This window comes from Haliotis rufescens, unplaced genomic scaffold (assembly GCF_023055435.1).
Source record: "Haliotis rufescens isolate VD_foot unplaced genomic scaffold, xgHalRufe1.0.p SCAF_6, whole genome shotgun sequence".
In the NCBI taxonomy this organism is placed as follows: domain Eukaryota; kingdom Metazoa; phylum Mollusca; class Gastropoda; order Lepetellida; family Haliotidae; genus Haliotis; species Haliotis rufescens.
The window spans coordinates 11692834-11715564 of NW_025964334.1; the positions used below are offsets into that span (position 1 = coordinate 11692834).

Here is a 22731-nt window from a genome sequence, read left to right on the forward strand (position 1 = left end):
CACACATGAAGGTGACACGCTGTGATATAACTAAAATACTCACCCACCCACCTAATCACGAACGAACGAACGAACGAACGAACGAACGAACGAACATCGCTTGTTTACCTCTTTACTCGTTGGTGACGAGTCCCTTTCTGGCGAATCGTCATCTTCGTCATTATCATATTTTTCGGATTGTCTCCCCTGTTTCGTAGGCTCCTTACTCGACCCGTGAGGTGGGGAGTTTGATCCTCTTCGACCTGACTTGTAACGTTCGCCCATTCTGTTTGAATCACGTTCTTCGTTGTTCATGTTTCCCTTCTCAGCTTTTGAAGGAGGGGCGTTCCGTGCATTACCTAAACGAGATTTATCTTTTGTACATATCAACCCACAGACATGAAACATTTTCTCACGAACGCAACTTATGCACCAACAAACAATCCAAATTCCCCAAAGTGGCAGAAGAACCCTAACACACCTACTCCTGAACATCATTAAATGGACTGAGTGAGTGAGTTGGGTTTAACGCCGCTTTTAACAGTCTTCCAGTTATATCACGGCGTGTCAGTTTAATGTGGGAGGAAAGCCCGAAGTGATGCAGGTCTCAGACGTTTACCACTTCGGTGAAACCCACGAGCACGGGTATGAAACTAAAATATAATCGGGGCGAACCGGATTCGAACCCACAGTAATAGCTTTCTCGCGTCGCCTTAGACGACTGGGCCACCCGCGCCCCCTCAAGAAATGGAGTTAGGGGGGGTTGGGGATGTGTGTGTGTGTGTGTGTGTGTGTGTGTGTGTGTGTGTGTGTGTGTGTGTGTGTGTTGGGGGGGAGGGGGGGGGGGGGGCACGAGGACCTGGTGTTTTAGGAGGATGTGTTGTTGTTTAACGCCGCTCTCAGCAATATTCCAACCTTGACGGCGGTCTGTACATAATGGCATTTGGACCAGACACCACTAGCATCCCTCAATGCAGTTGGGATACGATGACATGCATCAACCAGGTCAGCGAGCGAAACAATCCGATCAGGTAAGTCGCATTACGACAAGTATGCCTTGGGTTTCTGAACACCAATTCTAACCGGGATCTTCACGGGACCACAGGGATTCGTAACGCAAGCGGTTACTAGTGTCGGTTATGTGGAGGACATTTCCAAATTCCACTCATCAGTGACAAAAATGATGTCCGATGCAATTCCCTATTTTGACTTGTGCCATATGTTACCGTGTGAACTTGACTTGCCCTTGCATGTGTTTGCGACGGGTGCCACGGGTGATGCAGGATAGGCTCACCTTTTCGCGAAACACCTGCCATCATCACTATTTGATAGTGATTCCATAATAACACATTGTTAGGATATTGTCGGAGTCGTACTTTCGACTCTGCGGTATGCAGAATGTAAGTTTTATAGGAGTACAGTGTCCACAGTGAACAATGTTGAATTTGTCATCGAACAAACTTGGTGTGTTGACCTCTCCACCTTTTATTATGTTGGCAGTATAATGTACACTGGCAGTGTAGCTGCTAGTTCTGGCCTTACAAAAGGGTGAGTGAGTATGGTTTTACGCCGCGTTAAGCAATATTCCAGCAATATCACGGCAGGGGGACACCAGGAATGAGCTTCACACATTGTACTCATGAGGGGGGTCGAACCCAGGTCTTCGGCGTGACTAGCGAACGCTTTAACTACTAGGCTACCAGACCTCCCCCCAAGCCTTACTAGCGCCTGTGGGACGGAGAGGGATTTGGGCAGCTTTGAACCGTCTTTCAGTCATATTACGGCGCTATTATATAAGTTTTAATGTACGAGTGTATAACAAGGAGACGGACACCTTTTGATGGTGGCGGACAAGACTTGCAATCAGGTCGAAATCACAATCAAGGGATCATAATTGTGTTCACAGAATTGGAAACTACATTGCCACAATTGTAACAATAGTGGGTTATAACAAATATGTCATTGGGTAACCATTGGTGCGTTTTTTTGGTAACACATTAGATATGAAGTATTTACTGGCATTTAAAAGTTTAAAGAACATGGAGACATGTTTGAACATAGCAAGCACACTACCCACCTCTATCCGGGTTACGCGAGGTCTCCCTGTTCTTGCCTCTTCCCTTCGCTGGAAACACAAGACACGTGGTGAGTTGACATGGCGTTCACTTATATAGTTGGTTTGTTGTTTAACGCCGCTCTCAGCAATATTCCAGCTATATGACGGCGTCTGTAAATAATCGAGTCTGGACCAGACAATCCAGTGATTGACATCATGAGCATCGATCCACGCAATTGGGATCGATGACATGCATCAACCAAGTCAGCGAGCCTGACCACCCGATCCCGTTAGTCGCCTTTTACGACAAGCATTGTCGCCATGGATTGCTGAAGACCTATTCTACCCCGGAATCTTCACGGGTCCTACGCCGTTGGAGTACCAGGACACAGTGTCAATCAAGTCCCCGACCCCGTCCACCCAATCGGGTTGGTCGCCTCTAACATTGGTTGCTGGGGACCGCCTCTAACCCGGAATCCCCGAAATAGTGGCTTTGATACTAATGATGATAACATGTTTATACTTTCACGGGAAAATTTGAAATAGAAGCGACCGCAGTAAGAAGCGATGGAGTAACGACCATCTTCGCTATGTCGTAAATACATTGCGTCTGCCAACACAATACTATCGCAGCGTAACAATTGTCCCAAATCGATGTTAAGTCATTGACGTGTGTTAAAGTAAGTAAGCCATCGAGCGATACCCGAAGGATGGAAGACATGAAGTAACATTGGACCTATTACGTCACAGTGGAATTTGCACACGGCACCAGTGGTATAACTACAGTGCCAGTTAAGACTTATAAGTAGAAACACCCATTGAGGCTAAAAATAGGACGATGATGTGAGCCTCGTTTCCGGAATGAACGCACGACGGCGACCTTCGTGTGTTTGGGGGTTGTTATATAATAAGCTTAAATACAATGAGACCAAATCTAACCTACCTACCTCGAGTAAGAAGTAATCAGAATATGAAACTTAAGGGAAATACCAAATAAATCACTATTATCGGAACTTTTTACCAAGGTATTGATTATGAATTTATTTGGAATACGAAATAATCACGTTGTGAAAATAATCCGTATTTCCACTCGGGAAAATTATTCAATGACAGAACAGCGTTTCAATCACGAATCAATCAATTCGTGCTGCCATATTAACCAGAATGACTAAGGAGCCATGGTTGGTCGTGACGCTAACCACGACCTCTGTTGATGTTGAACCGTTATATGATAGGCCTGGGTGGTGATTAACGAGTGAGTGTGTTGTTTAAGCCGCAGTCAGTACTATTCGAGATACATGTATGTCACCTCTAATCTAGTTGGCTGAAATCTAAGCAACGATCCAGGCCGTCGGGGTACGATGAACGCAGTCACCCAAGTCACAGATCCTGACCACCAGAATACATCACTCTTTGCTGTTTAAAGCCGCAATACCCAGCTTGTAAGTACAGTAAACTACGTTTATAACGAACACGCTTATAACAAACTTACCATATAACGAACTTATTTTTTAGTCCCAACCATTTGTTGTACATATTCTGTACATCTGCTTATAACGAACTACGGTTATTACGAACTAAAATTAGTGGTCCCTTTGAGTTCGTTATAACCGCAGTTAACTGTAACCGAATCTAGACCAGACAATCCAGTGATTGATATTGTGAGCAACAACTCCACGCCGTCGGTGTACGACGTCACGCAATCAACCAAGTCACAGAGTCTTTGCATATTGCTCGATGGCTTCTATTAATACCAGGGTGACTGAATGTTGTGTCACGCCGCTGAGGTGGTGGGTGAGGTGAAATGGGGTTTTACGTCGCGTCCAAGATTATTGCACTTATATAGCGACGTGCATGTACGTGTGTGTGTGTGTGTGTGTGGCTGCTTGTACTAGCCCGGACTGATGCCGATTTATAGTGCTAGCTCACTGAGATACCATGCCGCAGTTTAACATGAATACCCCACTCAGACACAGTATACTGACTCCGAGCCGACCAGTCCTTGTTTCAGCCCATTAATGCCGAGCGGGAGACAGGGTAACAACAAGTACCATCTTTTAACGTCTTTTGGTATGAAGCGGCCGGGGATCGAACCCCGGACCTTCCGGTCTCCGGGCGGACGCTCTACCATTAGACCACGGAGGCGGTCCACGCCGCTTAGACTCATATTACATAATATCATGGCAGGCTCAATGTTATCGAGTCGGGACCAGCGAAACACGAGTCTTTTCGTTTGGGTTTGAGGACGTCAGGTGAAGTGAGGAGGCATGGGGTTTACCGTCACGTTCAAGATTATTGCAGTTATACAGCGACTTTCAAACACGTGCGTGAGGTGGGATTTATGAAACAGGTCACATGCTGCAACATCCAAACCTCAATAGTCGGCTAGCGCTTTTAGCAAGATCCCAGAATTACCACATGATCGCATCATATGAACTAACTATTTAAGGGGGGACCAAACAAAGGATAAGGTATGGTAATGACGCGTCATGGCCCACTGGAAATTAATAATAATTATAAGAAATGAGGAAAGTATTTAAAAATCATTGTGCAAGTTTTTAGAACTGTTTATATGAAATAGAATCATAGACTTTATTCATTTAAAAGTTGGACTTATAACTACAATAAATAAAAAGGTGAGAAAAAGGCTGTTTTAGAGGTTTTCAGGGAGCCTTTATCTAATATTTGAACATGCGCAAGTCTTTGACGCAAACTGATAAACTTACATGCAAGTTAAACAGTACAAACATACAATTAATATCGTCTTGAGTCACGGACCTGTTCCCAGTTAGAAATATATAAAAATCGGTCTTCTTTCGCTCAATTTAGCTATATTTAAGTATTTCATTCTTTCAGAAGTCAGAAGATGTTTAAAAGAAGAAAGGCTAGCCACCAGCCATTTCAAAATTATTCATATCAATTTTAAAATATCAAACTTTATGATCTGACATTTCTACTAGGCCAACACAGGGACTTTACCTACCTCAACCTTAGATTCAAGTCCATTGGAAACTTTTTGTCTACCTGCTCAAAATGTTTGATGCATATCAATTTAAAAGTTATCTTTTACCCTAATTACACAGCCGCAACTGTCTCAGTTTCTCTCAGTTTCTCGGTTTCTTAGTTTCCAAGTTCCCAACATGGCCTGAAGTCTTGGAACGGGCATAACATGGCCACCTTTTGTCCAATATATATGAATCCGCTTTAACGAAACATTGTAAACATGAAGTCCTGGGGACCATCGAATACATCGACTCATCTGGAGTTCGAGATAAGCGGAGAGCCGTTAACAACGTTTTGAACATACAGTAAACTACGGTTATAACGAACTCAAAGGGACCACTAATTTAAGTTCGTAATAACCGTAGTTCGTTATAAGCATATATACAGCATATATACATCAAATGGCCGGGACTAAAAAAGAAGTTCGTTATAAGCGTGTTCGTTATAAACGTAGTTTACTGTATAAATATATCAGCACTGAAGACAACAAAATTCACTGGGAAACCAACGAAACACAACACAAACTGAAATGTAACTACAGTCAGCTCACACTTAAATGTTTATAACGATAACCTTCACAAAAACGTTTCATAAACTCATTCTATCCCCGTGACGCCCACACAAGCCACATAACAGATCACACACTACACCACAAAGTATCATTACCAATTGCTAAGACACACGAACAGACCTTACCACCAGCTTTGTGTAGTATCTACAAAAGGACACACAATCCAACAGTAAACACAAGACAAGCCAACAATGCTAAAACAACAATGAAGAAGTTTAAAACAAAAGTTTCACGAAAAAACAAAACAAATACAGAAAAAAAACAGCAATTCTGTTCTTACCTAAAATGACCCTACTTGGAACAGAGAATTTGAAACGACTGCCACACGTACGGTTTTCTATCTACAATATCGTGGGTTGTCTCTCACGGATGAAATAATCATAAGGTACCAATCTACCCTTGGCACCTGCGTAGTAATCAATTTAGAGTGTTCAATTTCCTTAGCCCATGAATATTGCAAGCCAACTTCGATTCGGCTTCTTTTCCAATAGGTTGACGGCCTACCTACCATATTTTCGCTCTTAAGCACCAACGGTTTAATGTTTTCTACACCTGCTTGTTATCGGAACGGCATGGAATAGCTTTCAATGCTGCTCTCGAGCCTAGGACTATGGAATCTGAATAATGGTCAAAGTAATTGTCAATAACTCGCGGATGTACGTAAAGCTTAGCTATCATTTTCTATTGAAGTGGTCACGGCGTAACGACGACATGTCGATATACTTTACCTAAAGCACTCAGCCTTACCTGAAGCATTCGGCTTTGTTAAAAGACCGGGTTTCGTTGGTAATAAGGCTATTGTCGCCAACTCGTATTTTTCATCATGGTTGGGTTATACAGTGAACATTTGAAAAATAATTCTTCAAGGGACAGTGTCATTATTTGTTTGATTTTGTGGGGATTTGTTTGTTTAACGCCACACTATTGCTGTACGAAGATGACCTATATATAACTGAATCTGAACTAGACAATCCGGGGTTGATAGCATGAACATTAATCCAAACCGTCGGGGTACGGTGACACGCAGTCAACTAAGTCACCGACCCTGAGCATCTGATCTTTAAGTCTCCAAAATAGGCTGCTTGGGAACATCCCTAAACCGGACTCCCAATAGGGTATCGGAGAAGGATAGTGGTTAAAGCGTTCTGTCTCCCCGCCAAAGTCCCTGGTTCGATTCTCCACATTGGCATAAAGCTTGTCCGCTATGCTATGTGTTAAAATTTTCGTTCAAACTCAACTTAGTCTGCTAGAAAATTACTCAATTCACTGAGACATATCTCTGATTCACTCATAGAACTAATTACTAGTATACAGTGAACACCAGACTGAACCTAGTCAACAGCACGTGGAGGAATGTCCCTCTAAGGCTTAAACAGCACCTGGTCATTAACGGTTCGATTGAAGGAATGATTAGGTATTATTGATTGCATACAATCCTACATACCATCTGGGTACAAAACAACACATGTTCATGCACTATTAGGATTGTTTTCAATGTAAGTATTTATCCACTCCTCGCTAATCGAGACAAATTGATGGCGCTATTGTAAATAGATGGGTTCCTGGCTTCAAGCCATCGGTGTTCCAACACCCAATCTACTTGTACAATAAGGTCGCCTCACAGAGCAAACATTTATATCCAATATCTCTGAGTAGCTTGCTAAGAAGATCAATAAGCAGTCTACCTGTAGAATGACCCAGTCATGATCTATTTCGTGTTATGACATAGTGTGTCACAAGGCAACAACTGAGAATTAGGTGCCTTAATAATGACAGGTTCGAATCCCATATTCGTCTTGATTACGACTCCCGTGAAGATCAGTTTGAAAATTGGTCTTCAGCAACCTATGCTTGCCGTAAGAGGCGACTAACGGGATAGGGTGGTCAGGGTCGCTGACTTCTTTGATGCGTGTCATCGTTTCACAATTGCGTAGATCGATGCTCATGATGTCAGTCACTCGATTGCCTGGTCCAGACATGATAATTTACAGACTGGAATAAAAGTGCCACGTTAAGCAACAAACAAACAAACAAACTGGATTATGACCATTAGTTAGCTCATGGTTTCCACAACTTTACACTGCAAACACGAAAACGTCGGTTTTTTCCGTATATGGTCATATGGAAAAACGATGTTATTTGGTCGTTACAAACCATCGTTTTTCCGTCCAAATAATAATAATTAGGAAACATCTGATCTCCGCCACATTAAGCTGAGACGCCATGATAGAGCTGAAATGGTATTCAAGGAGGTGTAAAATAAAACTCACCCACTCACACTCTCTCTAAGGCATATTCTCGTTAATACGTCAGTTAATTGCAGGACCATAAGATCGAACAACCATGGCACTCGTTAATTCAGACATGGTGACAATATACCTTGAATGTCGATGGATATGCGACAAACTGGATAAACGAGTGTCAAAACCAAATAGTTACCTTATTTGGCTACGAACATTCAAGTACTCCATACACTCCAAGGATCTTCAAAAGACAAATCCAGAGCAACCAACACTTGTTACCATCTATCCCAAACCGTTCTGTGGAATCAGTATCCGCAGCCTCTGAATCACTGATACACACAAACCGAAATCGATCGACGCACCTTTGATAAACTCCGTATTGAGAAAACTCCAAGAAAACAAAACCGTGAGAAAAAACAGCCTACCAATGAATACCCCATCACATTATACCTGTCCTTGTGGCCAACGTTATATGTGGAACCGTGGCCGCATGTACAAGAAGGAACTGCCTTTGTCTGTCCAACAGGCCATTTCACGCAAACAAAGGTATTGATTTTGTGTCTATTAATCAGAATCAATGATAAACGATGTTTGCATTTTTGTCACAGGCCATGGTAATGTTTCCGTACTGTCGTCAGCATTGATTCTGAATCTGAAGCAATTAAAATGTCATGAATATTTCTGTGTTCAATGGAAGGTGATTATAGAATCCATAGCGACAGACAAACTCCTCGATTGACTTGGGCCATATAACAGCCAAGCAAACCCATTCTTTCATATATATAAAAACATGTTACGTAAATATAAAACATCAAAGCCAGACAATAACCAGTCTCGATTATCCGCCGAAACAGATTCGAATGGGCGTAAAAAGCAAAATAACGTGAAAATTCGATGGACGGTTCACTGAAAATCAGTGATCACACCAGGTCTATGTCGGTAGGGCAAATCAATTATCAATCTATTATAAATATAAATATTAATAAAATATTAATAAATTAATCAATTTTGCTTCATTACGAAAACAAAAATCATTTACAGGTCATATGATGTTTATCAGAAACGCTTATTGGACGCCGTCGTTGTCTGTGATAAAGAAAGATGTATCGAGACAAGTCGACTGTTTGTTTGTACAGACGATCCCTATGACTTAATAACAAAGAATCAATATGATACTAAATACGTACACTCGTTCATGTTTGACGTGATTCTGCAACACCTTGGCCCCCTGGGACGTCCTTGATCACCTGGAAAACGTCACAAGATGTTTATAAGATTTTTGTTTGTTGTTTTCTACGCCCTAGTAACCAATACTTCATCTATACTGCCGGGCAAAAGAAAGTATACATTCATGTTTGATGGTGGGTAAAAAGAAACAAACAAGAAATGGTTTATCGATTATATTGTTTTTTTAATTTGACGCTTACCTGATATACGGCTTTTCCGTTGGACGAGAGGCCGGTTACCTGACCGCGAAATTGACGTTCATAAGTGTATGAACGCCACAATTTGACGTTCATGCGTTTTTCAAGAGATCGTGTTCTTGAAATGACGTTAACACTGACGGACTACTTCCACGTTCCTGGGGAAACCCCATGGAATTCCCTAGCACGAATACATACAGAAGCGTTCTTTCTGACCATTTAGACCCTTTAATCTTGAACTCAGCGTGTTAGTATACATTGGGAAACGTCAGAGAATTTGACTCCACGACCGTTCATGTTAGGGTTAGGGTTAGGGAATATCCTCGCTACGACCCATCCTAGTGAACACAATGAAGATATGCACATCTTTAATCACCTTTCAATGATCGGCCAATTGATCAATGATGACTAAAACATCTAATCGCCACATTAACAACTTCCGAAATCTCTCCCGTCACGTTTATCGTGTCGGCCATTTTAACGTCTTGTACTTGATGTAAATGTATTACGACGCGCTGTCATTGTGTCTGACCTACTGAGGTAGTTCTTAACAGTCGCCAGCTCCGACGTTCATACAGTTTGGCTCTCATTCTATGAAGGTTCATCTTCCAATGAACTCACACAAAGTGAAAGTCAATTCTTAAGTGACGTATTTGATACGAGTATCATAGGCGATGTTACGTTCATCATATCAATGAGTGAGTGACGTGCACATGACGTCTCAAGGAACATAGAGTGAGTGAGTGAGTGAGTGAGTGAGTTGGGTTTAACGGCGCTTTTAACAGTCTTCCTGTTATATCGCGGCGTGTCAGCTTAATGTGGGAGAAAAAGCCCGAAGTGATGCAGGTCTAAGACGTTTACCACTTCGGTAAACCCACGAGCACGGGTATGGTGCTGACAATCCTAGAAACATAGTCGGGGCGAACCGGGATTCGAACCCACAATCATAGGTTTCTGGTGTGCCCAAGGGACGCAACTCTGCACAGCGAATCGCGGCGCCTTAGACGACTGGGCCACCCGTGCCCCCTCAAGGAACATAGAGGTCGGAAGTTCAAGGGTATACTTTCTTTCGCCCGTAATTTTAAATCATGGCGGCGTGTTATAATAACAAACGTCCAAATGATTGGGACTGAGAGGGGTGGAGGGATATAAAAGAAATGATTGGGACTGAGAGGGGTTTCAGCGGTATAAAAGAAATGATTGGGACTGAGAGGGACGGAGGGGTATAAAAGAAATTATCTGGACTGAGAGGGCTGCAGGGGTATAAAAGAAATGATTGGGACTGAGAGGGGTGCAGGGGTATAAAAGAAATGATTGGGACTGAGAGGGGTGGAGGGGTATAAGAGAAATGAATTGGACTGAGAGGGGTGGAGGGGTATAAAAGAAATGATTGGGACTGAGAGGGGTGCAGGGGTATAAAAGAAATGATTGGGGCTGAGAGGGACGGAGGGGTATAAAAGAAATGATTGGGGCTGAGAGGGGTGGAGGGGTATAAAAGAAATGATTTGGACTGAGAGGGGTGGAGGGGTATAAAAGAAATGATTGGGACTGAGAGGGGTGCAGGGGTATAAAAGAAATGATTGGGGCTGAGAGGGACGGAGGGGTATAAAAGAAATGATTGGGGCTGAGAGGGGTGGAGGGGTATAAAAGAAATGATTGGGACTGAGAGGGGTGGAGGGGTATAAAAGAAATGATTGGGACTGAGAGGGGTGCAGGGGTATAAAAGAAATGATTGGGGCTGAGAGGGACGGAGGGGTATAAAAGAAATGATTGGGGCTGAGAGGGGTGCAGGGGTATAAAAGAAATGATTGGGACTGAGAGGGGTGCAGGGGTATAAAAGAAATGATTTGGACTGAGAGGGGTGGAGGGGTATAAAAGAAATGATTGGGACTGAGAGCGGTGCAGGGGTATAAAAGAAATGATTGGGGCTGAGAGGGACGGAGGGGTATAAAAGAAATGATTGGGGCTGAGAGGGGTGCAGGGGTATAAAAGAAATGATTGGGACTGAGAGGGGTGCAGGGGTATAAAAGTAATGATTGGGACTGAGAGGGGTGCAGGGGTATAAAAGAAATGATTGGGGCTGAGAGTTGTGCAGGGGTATAAAAGAAATGATTGGGACTGAGAGGGGTGCAGGGGTATAAAAGAAATGATTGGGACTGAGAGGGGTGCAGGGGTATAAAAGAAATGATTGGGACTGAGAGGGGTGTAGGGGTATAAAAGAAAGGATTGGGACTGAGAGGGGTGGAGGGGTATAAAAGAAATGATTGGGTCTGAGAGCGGTGCAGGGGTATAAAAGAAATGATTGGGACTGAGAGTGGTGCAGGGGTATAAAAGAAATGATTGGGGCTGAGAGTGGTGCAGGGGTATAAAAGAAATGATTGGGACTGAGAGCGGTGCAGGGGTATAAAAGAAATGATTGGGACTGAGAGGGGTGCAGGGGTATAAAAGAAATGATTGGGACTGAGAGGGGTGCAGGGGTATAAAAGAAAGGATTGGGACTGAGAGGGGTGCAGGGGTATAAAAGAAATGTTGTCTGTACAAATTCTGAATACAAAAACACTGATAACTGCAAAGGCCGGTGGGGTAGCCTACTGGTTTAAGCGTTCGCTCGTCAGGCACTTTAAAGGTCAACAATTAGATTTTAAGCGCAACTTTCTTGTATTTTGTTAACTTTGTGAGATTAACTTCATTCCAAAGAGATTGAAATCACAGGCAATTACACACTATGGACCAAGTACCGAGGAAAATGCTTTAAAACATATTGCTTAATAATGCATTTATTAACATTTCATAAATATGTTTCCTATTCGTTTAAAGTAGCCTCAAGCTGCAACGATCCATCAGTGTAATTAATTATATATACCTTAATTGATGTCACAATGACATAATGTCACAATGCCAAGTGACACAATATTGATCGAGCATTGAGAAAAACTGAGAAAAAACATGTACGTTCATGTACATGTTTAAACTTAATTAACCCACTTATATTCTTGAACAACAAAAAAGGAAACGTTGATGCTTTTATATCATCAACTAGCAACGTCCCATTAGGGAAATTGCGTCATTCTGCGAGACTGGGCTTGAATAATGTGACACAATGGCACAATATAGAAATGCACCGACTGGAACTGAAAACCATACGATAGTCGAGAAGAGCCTTTATTTTATCGCCTACCGTACAACGAGATTGTGGCTTCGCGCTATCGCTCTGACGAGTCACAATATCGTTCTATCGAACTATCGCTCTGTCGCATCGCACTAGCTCATCGCACCGCCGCTATCGCTATCGCTATTTCCTTATGTCGAATCCTACTTTCGCACCATACTATCGCTCCACCAGATCGCACAATCGCTCTATCTCAATGTACTATCGCTCTATCACATCGTACTATCGCTTTAGCACACCGTACTATCGCGCTATCACATAGCACTATCACATCGTACTATCACCCTATCACAAAGCACTATCGCATCGTACTATCGCCCTATCACAAAGCACTATCGCATCGTACTATCGCCCTATCACAAAGCACTATCGCATCGTACTATCACCCTATCACAAAGCACTATCGCATCGTACTATCGCCCTATCACATGGCACTATCGCTTTATCACACCGTACTATCGCTTTAGAACACCGTACTATCGCGCTATCACATAGCACTATCACATCGTACTATCACCCTATCACAAAGCACTATCGCATCGTACTATCGCCCTATCACATGGCACTATCGCTTTATCACACCGTACTATCGTCCTATCACATCGCAGTATCGCTCTATCACATCGTACTATCACTTTATCACACCGTACTATCGTCCTATCACATCGCAGTATCGCTCTATCACATGGCACTATCGCTTTATCACACCGTACTATCGTTCTATCACATTGCAGTATCGCTCTATCACACCGTACTATCGTTCTATCACATCGTACTATCGCTCTATCCCATCGTACTATCGCACTCGTGTCTCACTGCATTATCTCCCTATTACGTCGCACTATCGCATCATACTAACGCTCTATCGTATGGCGATACCAACCTATCGCACAGCAATATCGCTCTATCGAATAGCGCCATCGCCCTATCAGAAGACCGCATAGAAAGGTAGGATGATGAACCAATGGCTTATCTCAGCCACCATAACATACATAATGTATGTACAAGCTTCACACAAACAGCCAAGCATGTCCAGGTGTAATGGGATACACTGATAGTGACGCCGACGAGTAAGCCTCATCGCAATACATAATGGAAACACTGACACAGTATTGCCAGTCTATTGACAGGGTCGTATAGCATGTTTGATGGGGCTAACACAGCCGAAGGAAGCCATGCCCTGGTGGGTGTTCTCGTATTATACTTGCTGAGCCAGATCAAATAGAAAGTTTAATGATTTCAGAAACACTTGACATACTCTCTGGAGCGTACGTTCATGTACAATATACCAGGCCATAGTCTTGTATTGTGTTGCTAACCACTTGTGTCTTAACGAGAAAATCATTCTTGCCCCAATCGGGTCCAATCGGCTTATTCCGATCTCTACCTTATAGCTCGGGCACCAATTTGGTATTGAGGTAAGGAATTATTTCACTGCTATCCGTTTAACGGCAGATCCCCGTGCATATATAGCTTGTATAATCGACCGACCATTTAATATTCTGGGGGAAGGGGGAGGGGTCTGGGATTTTGCATCGAGAGTAGATATTTTAGGTATATTTTCTTAATTTAAAACTATGAGCCTGAATGTGTTTGTTTGCTTTTTACTTGGTTGTTTTTTGTTTTTTTGTGTTTTGTTATGTTTTTGTTGTTGTTGTTGTTGTTGTTTGTTTTGTTGTTGTTTTTGGGGGGAGGGTTGGGGGGGGGGGGGGGGGGGGGGGTTTATGAAAAACACCTTGCAACTTTTGTAATTTTTGTGGCAGGCCATTTCCTTTTTTTTTCAACAGTCTAATGAAATTATTTTTTTCAAGAATTCGAGGACAATGTATTTTTTGGATAAAATCTTGAGCAATATTCAACCTTTATGCCTGTAAATTATCGAGACAAAGCCTGAATCCCACGCTCCATCAAATCGCCTCATACGACAGGCAGAGAGTGATTGGGGTCAACTGTAACCCAGAATCTTCACAGGGCGAAGGGCGGTCGGGTAGCCTAGTGGTTAAAGCGTTCTCTCGTCACGCTGTAGACCCGGGTTTGATTCCCGACATGGGTACAATGTGTGAAGCCCATTTCTGGTGTCCCCCGCCGTGATATTGGTGGAATATTGCTAAAAGCGGCGTAAAACCAAACTCACTCACTCACAGGGCGAAGAACACAGTAGCCAATAAATTGGATCGAGTGTTCAAGACTCGGCGATTTGCTTGATTGCGGTCAACGTTGTTTTTGTTTACAAAGAGACATACTCATATTAAACTACAGAAACAAAAATCGATTACTAGCTGATATGTTGTTCTAAGGCAATATTTATTTGACTACCCTTTTTCTAAGTATATGTGTATATACAGTGTTGCTAAGGATCGCAAGTTCCTATGCTGCACAACGTGATTATATTCATACCAATATCGATTTACACTGAAAAAAGCCAACAAAAAGGCTTATTGTGCAAGTCGTCGTGAGTGCTCAGGCGTTCAAAAATATATTATCGAAATAAAAAAAATGTTAACAGGCTGGATGTTGTTTGTTTGTTTGGTTTGTTTGCTATTAGCAACGCATTCAGCAATATTCAATTCAGCTATATGACGGCGGTAATAATCGAGTCTGGGACAGGCAACCCAATTTTTTAGCATCGAACAACGCAATGGGATACGATGTCATGCATCAACCAAGTCAGCGAGTCTGGCCACCCGTTGCCCCTCATGGGTTGCTGGAGTCTTATATTCTAACCCGGAATCCACACTTGTTGGCTAAGCTTTGTTTTTGAATTTGTAAACAGCTTGAAGTCAAAACCTATACATAAATATTCGTTTTGTTTATTTTCTTAAAAAAGCATGTTGAACAAACATTACATCTGGATTACTGACATAATCAATGAATATAACAATAGTGAGTAAGTAATAAGTAATGCTATATAGATTCAGAACAGAGAGTGAGTTTGGTTAAATTAACGCGACTTTAAACACATCTTCCCGAGGCAAGGGAGTTAACTGACTGTAAAAGTCCAGTTTCCACCCTTGCCGAACAAGGCTGGAATTTCTGGGCGAATACGAGTTTTGTCCCTTCTATGTCCCAATCCACCACTCACATCACTTGCCTTTGCTTCAAATAAAATAGATAGAGGTCGGGTAGCCTAGTGGTTAAAGCGTTCGCTCGTCACGCCGAAGACCCAGGTTCGATTCCCGACATGGGTACAATGTGTGAAGTTCATTTCTGGTGTTCCCCGTCGTGATATTGCTGGAATATAGCTAAAAGCGGCGTAAAAACCCCACTCACTTACTCAAATAAAATGGTGTCGCCCAGTGAAGATGATCTTATCGATAATCAAGACCTATATTGTAATAAAACGGGCCTTACTTCGCGATGTGCATCAAATCCCGTGACCACCTTGATTAAAAACATAAACAGATTTGGAGAATATCTGTTAAAGATAAGTTGTCCGAACACATGCTTTATAAATCCTGCAATCGACCGAAATCGGTACGGCAGTTTACGAACCGGATGTCGATTTCGATATTGATTGGACAATGCATCGACTAGTTTGTCCAGCCGAAATATTACTCCATAATTTTAGCCTAGTTCGGCAAGGGTGGAAACGATACTTTTATAATCAGTTAACTCCCTTGCCTCAGTAAGATGCTATATTATATCACCACGCGTGTCAGCTTGGTGGAGGCGGAAGGGCCGGGGTTCGATCCCCGGCGGCGTCATACAAAAAGACGTTAAAAGATGGTACTTGTTGTTACCCTGTCTGGTGCCCCCGTAAGGGGCTAAAACAAGACGGGTGGTAACACGTTCGCTCGTTACACTGAAGGCCCGGGTTTGATCATCTTCCTGGGGCAAGGGAGTTAAATGACTATAAAAGGCCAGTCCCTTGCCGAACTAGTTGACGGTACACATGTTTTGCAAATCCTCCAATCGACCGAAATCTCCACGGCAGTTTTCGAACCGGGTGACGTTACGCGATTTCCGATTGGACTTTGAATAGACTCCATAGTCCATACAAAACATGACTACGAAATTCCAGCCCAGTGCGGCAAGGGTTGAAAGGGACTTTTAAAGTCAGTTAATTCCCTTGCCTCGGGAAGATGTACAAAGTGTGAAGCTCATTTCTGATAATCACCGTCGTGAGGTTGCTGGAACGTTATTAAGAGCGGCGTAAGGCCAAACTTACTTATGCGGACTAGGGGAAACGGGTGGCCCAGGCGTCTAAGGCGTCATGTGTACAGTTACCTCCCTTGGCGCGACAGAATCCTATGATTGTTAGTTCGATTCCGAGATTCGGCCTGTTTATGTTTCTAGGTTTGTCTGCACCACGTGCTCGAGGGTTTCACCAAGCTGTTAAACGTCTACAACTTTCACCATGGGTTTCAACGCATTGTCTCGTGAGAATTCATGCACTGGTTCAAAGCAGCGTTTAGCCAAATGCAATCACTCAATATTAACAATGAACGCATTCATGGACTAACAAAACGTAATAACTACGACACCAGGCTGGTGACTTCTAAAAACGTAACAGGTAGGTGGATATATGGATAGGTGTTCAGTGTTAACGTTGTGACAGGAGACATGTTAATGAGTGGTAACGGCGTTGATTCTTTGCATCTAACCCATCGATAACACATTGATTCAACCAACGTATCCATATTGATAAAGGAGGAATATGTTTGATGTTTTCTCTGATTAATGATCACTCCGGAAGTGAGTAAAGGAACTAGCGAACTCTTAATCGATCTGAAGTGATTGAAAAGAAACAATGACGAGTGGTGTATCTCCACCTGGGGGCTGTGTCCGGTCAACGTTCACACCCACTGCTCTGTTTCAATGAGAGGCAGGCTGGTCCAATCTGTACAGGTGTGTTCCTTAGGCACTCCAGAAAGCTATGATCTTGGGTTCGAATCCCTGTCCGATCCGATTATGTTTGTCAACTTCCTACCCGTGCTCGTGGGTTTCACGAAAGTGGTAAACGTCTCTGACACCTGCATTACTTCGGGCTTTCCTCCAACATCAAGCTGACACGCCGTGATATAACTGGAACACCTTTCAAAGCGACTTTAAACCCAACTCACTCACTCTGTGTCGATGAGAATGACTTAGGTTTTACAGATTGATGTGTGAGGAAAGCCCGTAGTTTTGTGGACCAACTTTGTGAAACCCAGAACCACGGGTATATATTGGAGCGATTCCTATTTCGAACTCACGATCTGCGGATCGCGACACGGCCAAGGGACGCAACTCTGCAACGCTCTTTATGCCATAGTGTTGCACCCTCACCCAACACCTACAACCACCACCTCTTGTTATCAATAGATGATCCAAACATTAAGACTTAATATTGAGGATCTTGAACAAATTCATCCTTATCCGAAGCATTGTTTTAAATGTTTTCACATCGATCAGGAATTTTGTAAAAGTAATCATAATATTAAAAACAATTGAAAAGAAAATATTGTTTTTATATAGTACCAGCGGCCCTTCTGGTATTTAAATTGGTCAAGTATTGATTACCAAAAAAATGTAAGACATATACCAAAGGATATCATTGTCAACCATCGGTGGAGGGTCAAGCGAGCCATTGGGATTCCCGGTAAGAAAATAGACCCCGAGCAACCCGTGCTTGTCAAAAGGTGCGACGACATGTATCGGGTGGTCATGCTCGGTAACCTGGTTGATTTGCCTGTCATGGTATCGCAATTGCGTGGATCGAGGCTCCTGACGCCATTCCCGGATTTGCCTGTTCTAGATTCGATTATTTACAGACCGCTGTCATATAGTTGAAATTCTGCGGCGAACACACAAACAAACAAATATGCTCAAGCTGAGTAACAACGCTTGTGAATGGCCTGTCAGCTGAAAGATTAAATTTTGAAACTGGATCATTTCGCGTCCGGCACCAACGCACACCCAAGGGCTAATGCCACACACGCAAGCAAAGGCACCTAGCCGTTTTTGTCCGCCAGTGGGTTCATTTACTGCCCGCGCGCGTGCGTGCGTGCCTCCGTGCGCGCGCGTTTGTGTGTGTGTGTGGTTTTTTTTTTTGTGTGTGTGTGTGTGTGTGTGTGTGTGTGTGTGTGTGTGTGTGTGTGTGTGTGTGTGTGTGTGTGTGTGTGTGTGTGTGTGTGTTGTGGATGTGTCTGTTGTGTTGTGTGTGTGCCTCTGTGTGGTGTGTGTGCCTCTGTGTGTGGTGTGCGTGTGTGTGTGTGCGTGCGCGCGTGTGTGTGTACGAACATCTGGCTATGTATGTTAAGGTTGGATCACAACATTCAACCCTTCAGATCTGTCGCGCTTGAAATCATATATATAACTGCGATGTGATAGCTGACTTTGCGCAGAAAGGTATTGTGTCAGAGACAATGATCTGATTTGAATGAGAAGGCTGGACAAGATGACCGCAATCATCAATGTCTCCCATTACATGTATAACGCCGATGTAACCAGTGTTCCTACAGAATCCTTGAGCATATCCTAAGAGCCCGATTCATAATTTACAGTTATACTCCCTTAGGATGAGAAGAACACCTAACGTGAAACTGTACTCACCTTGTCGGAAACCCTGTCATCTGTGATGTATGGTGTTTGTTTGTTTTTTCTTCTTCATAAAACCACAGACCACTTTGTTTTCAGTTACGGCAGTTGGTGTACACAAATCGATTTACTTTCATTGATGAGCGAATCGTGTTCTACAGCGTATTTTTCAGTTTGTATGAGTGAATCAATACTGCTTTGTGTCATGGTTGATGCATAGGTTCATTGATTCCTTTCTCCCATCCTTTGTTTACATCCGTGTTGCCATGGAGTTTAAACTTCCGGTATTGTCTCATCGTCTGTTGCTCATGGTGAAGCGGAAACAAGAGAATTAAGTAAAAAATGTATCACATTATACGTGTGTGTGTATAGTTCGTTCTTTTAACGCTTCTTTTAACAGTATTTCAGTCACGACACGATGTGTCAGTTTTATATGGTAGGAACGTCCTAACCGATGCAGGTTTTAAACGTTTACCACATCGTTGAAACCTGTGATAATGGATATGGTTTAGGCAAAACCGAGGATCATAATCGGTATGTAGGATGTAGGCAAACCGAGGATCATAATCGGTACTGTTATATGGCAGTGTATTTTAATGTTAAACAATGATTGTAACTGTATTACCTTGTTTCTGTTGAGATTCAGTAGAAGCTCATTGCATTGTATTTGGACAGTGATTAGTTGTCAGGAATGTAGTACTGTTTAATGTAAGCAGTTTTGAGGAAGTTATATCTAGATTGTGTCATGTGTAAACTTCCGGAATACCGCGGATTGCGATAAAGTGTAATAGAAACATGTGGAATATTCCATGTTGTGGAAATTCCTAGTAGCTAGTCAGATTGTATATAATGGGACAAGAGCGTGCCTCCCGTATCCCGTAGACCAGCTTTCGTGTGTGGATCACTCATCACCTAGGCCTTTCTCGGAAGCTTCACCACTGTCGCCGCTGGGTGAATTTACTGTTATCACTGACTTTTGCTATCACTACTGCATTTTGGTATTTGATAGTGACCACTGCCATCATATTATGCATTGCCATTGAATATTGTACTACCACTCTATTGTGTACTGCCATTGTAATTTCTGTGCAGTAATTTGTATTGATTTGTAAATCTAGTGATTTTTGGTAATACATTTGTTGATTGTATACCATTTGTTGGTTGTTTGTTTCACCTAGGTTTCAGACCCGTGAAGACCCAGGGTATAATAGGTCTTCAGCAACCCATGCTTGCCGTAAAAGGCGACTGTGCTTGTCGTAAGAGACGACTAACGGGATCGAGAGGTCAGGCTCCAATTGCGTGGATCGATGCTCATTATATCAATCACTGAATTGTCTGATCCAGACTCGATTATTTACAGACAGCCGCCATATAGCTGAAAGATTGCTGATTGCGGCGTTAAACAACAAACAAAAACTTAGGTTTCACACTAAGTTCTTTTACGTACAGATTTCTGGGTTAACATATTGTTTAAATTTGGGAATCGACACGTAACAGTACTGAACATGGACTCAAACCCTTGACCAGTGGGCGATACGGGCCTCACACCACATGTACACAGGAAATAAAAGAAATTCTCGTTGCTGCGATTATGTTCTGGTTATTAAGATTATTTTCTCGTTGCTTCGAGTTTTTTTCTCGTTACTTCGATTATTTTCTCGTTATTTCAATTATTTTGTCGAAAGTTATAGGTTTTAAAATTAACTTGAAAAAACGAGAAAATCATTATTGTAACGACAAAAAACTCGTAATTTAAAGAAATACGTATGCTACCAAAGTGGCACCATAAGGCTTTCGTATGTTAGTACAGTGAGACATGTCGGATAACCATGACTTAGAATAGGCGAGTTGAATATCAGTATTTATTTCTATTTCTACGTCTTTCAAACCTTACAACAGGCTGGTGTGGTGTTGATGTCAGCTGGTAGTATTTTAGCTTCTCATCGTTTGTCGCCTCGTGAAGATCTGGGTTAGGCTTGGTATTCAGCAACCCATGTGTGTCGTAAGAGGCGACTAACGGGATCGGGTGGTCAGGCTCGCTGACTTGGGTGATGCATGTCATCGTATCCCATTTGTGTAGAGTGATGCCCATGGTGTCAATCACTGGATAGTCTAGCGATGAGAAACACGAAAACCGTATACGGCGCCCTTATCATTCTTGTTGTTTATTTGTTTCTAATTTATCTTTAATGTTTTTGACGTGTATGTGGGAATGTGTAGATGTATTATAAGTTCTTAACCGATCTCGAGGAGATATGGTGTGATGAACCCCGTGTGTGTGCCTATGTACATCGAGCCGTCGAATTTATCTTACAAATATCTATCATACAAATAGAATTTACGTCCGCAGTTTCACCGAGTTAGTAAACGACGCAAACGGACAGAGTTACTTCCCTTTCGGATTCGGATAAACATCGGTTCATTTCAACGATACTTATTGGAGATATGCACGTTACCTACAATGTGTTCCGACTGATTCAGCGAGCTTCGTGCAAATTATAACCAATTATATAGAGGCTAATTTGTTTATGTAAGGTGTGATAATGATGCGTTTGTGATTATGTAATAAACGATACAATTAATTAAAATACTTATATTGCTAAATAGGATTGCGTTAGTTTGCTATATGTTTGTGCATCTAAGGGTAGAGCAATACTTTTACTTCTATAAACAATCACGATTTATTGAAGCATACATGTCTTTAAAGGACAATTGTTTTCTTTTTTTCAATAGCAGACTCATTATTATTATTATTATCATCATCATCATCATCATTATTATTTACAGATTAAAATAAAAAATGCCGCAAAGAGGGTTTGGGTGATCCTGGCATAGTCATGCTGGTTAGGCTCATCATCAGCTCAGTGCCCTTGCCCCCTCTGCACGCAGCCCAGACAGCGAATGGGACTTCTCCCAGGAAGCGCTGCCTAGTCGACCCCACCCAGAACTTTTCGGAGAATGTGAAGACTCCCCAACACTGCAGCCTTCTGCATTACCCAGATTGTCAGAAGGGCTGTATTCCTGGTAGCAAACCCGGGTACTCTCCCAATGTCGGTCAGATTGGGAGGTACCAAACCTAAGGCACTGAGAACAATGGGGAGTCGGACAACTTGGTACTTGCGATGCAAGCGTGACATTTCGAAAGCGAGGTCCGCATATTTGCCATGTTTTTCCTCAATCCTGTCAATCAAATTACTGTCAAAGGGGACAGAAAATTCAATGATATAAAAGATTTCATTGGATTTATCAAAAAGGACAAGATCAGGTTTGTTTGCCTGGATACGTCTGAAGCTGTAAATGGGCCTATTCCAAAGAATTTTGTATTTATAATTTTCCAAGACACCCTCATCATCACCATCATCGTCATTATTATTAGTATCATTGTTGTTGTTGTTGTTGTTGTTGTTATTATTATTATCATTATATACCATCATTATTACTATTGTTGTTATTCTTGTTGATATCATTATTTATCTCATTATCAACCAGATATTATTAGCATTCTCATCATCATCATCATCATCAAGCAGTATTCACTCACAAGGCGTCATAATAATATTCAGTTTAGAGGGTTTTTTTGTTATCATGGATGTTGGTTTTTTTAAATACTCTCCCATTTGAAAAAGCAAAATGATGCAAATATCAAAAGTGTGCTCATAATTGTATTGCAAAAGTTCAGCAATGGACGAATGCCTAACTTTCAAGATGATCTTAAGAACAGGCGAGTTGTCTCCCTTGAAACTCTCCAGTCAAAGCGATCACATTCC

At 42.3% G+C, this 22731-nt stretch overlaps 1 protein-coding gene across 4 annotated transcripts in view; it reads right to left on the bottom strand.

Annotated features, from left to right (window-relative positions):
- The window catches only part of LOC124120114 (TRAF3-interacting protein 1-like), a 30418-nt gene extending 11294 nt beyond the window's left edge, over positions 1–19124 (bottom strand). The window contains exons 1-5 of one of the 4 annotated variants that reach the window (XM_046482860.2): positions 18980–19124; positions 9040–9099; positions 8303–8504; positions 2057–2104; positions 109–338 (exon numbers count right to left, since the gene is read on the bottom strand). In XM_046482860.2, the coding sequence (XP_046338816.2) occupies positions 109–294 (186 nt within the window). In that variant the 5' untranslated portion in view covers positions 295–338; positions 2057–2104; positions 8303–8504; positions 9040–9099; positions 18980–19124. Of the gene's footprint in view, positions 1–108; positions 339–2056; positions 2105–5889; positions 6014–8048; positions 8505–9039; positions 9100–18979 lie in introns of those variants that run through there. The other 3 variants (XM_048386394.1, XM_046482856.2, XM_046482859.2) reach the window with 3 other exon arrangements.
- Between the last annotated feature and the right edge of the window lie 3607 nt (positions 19125–22731).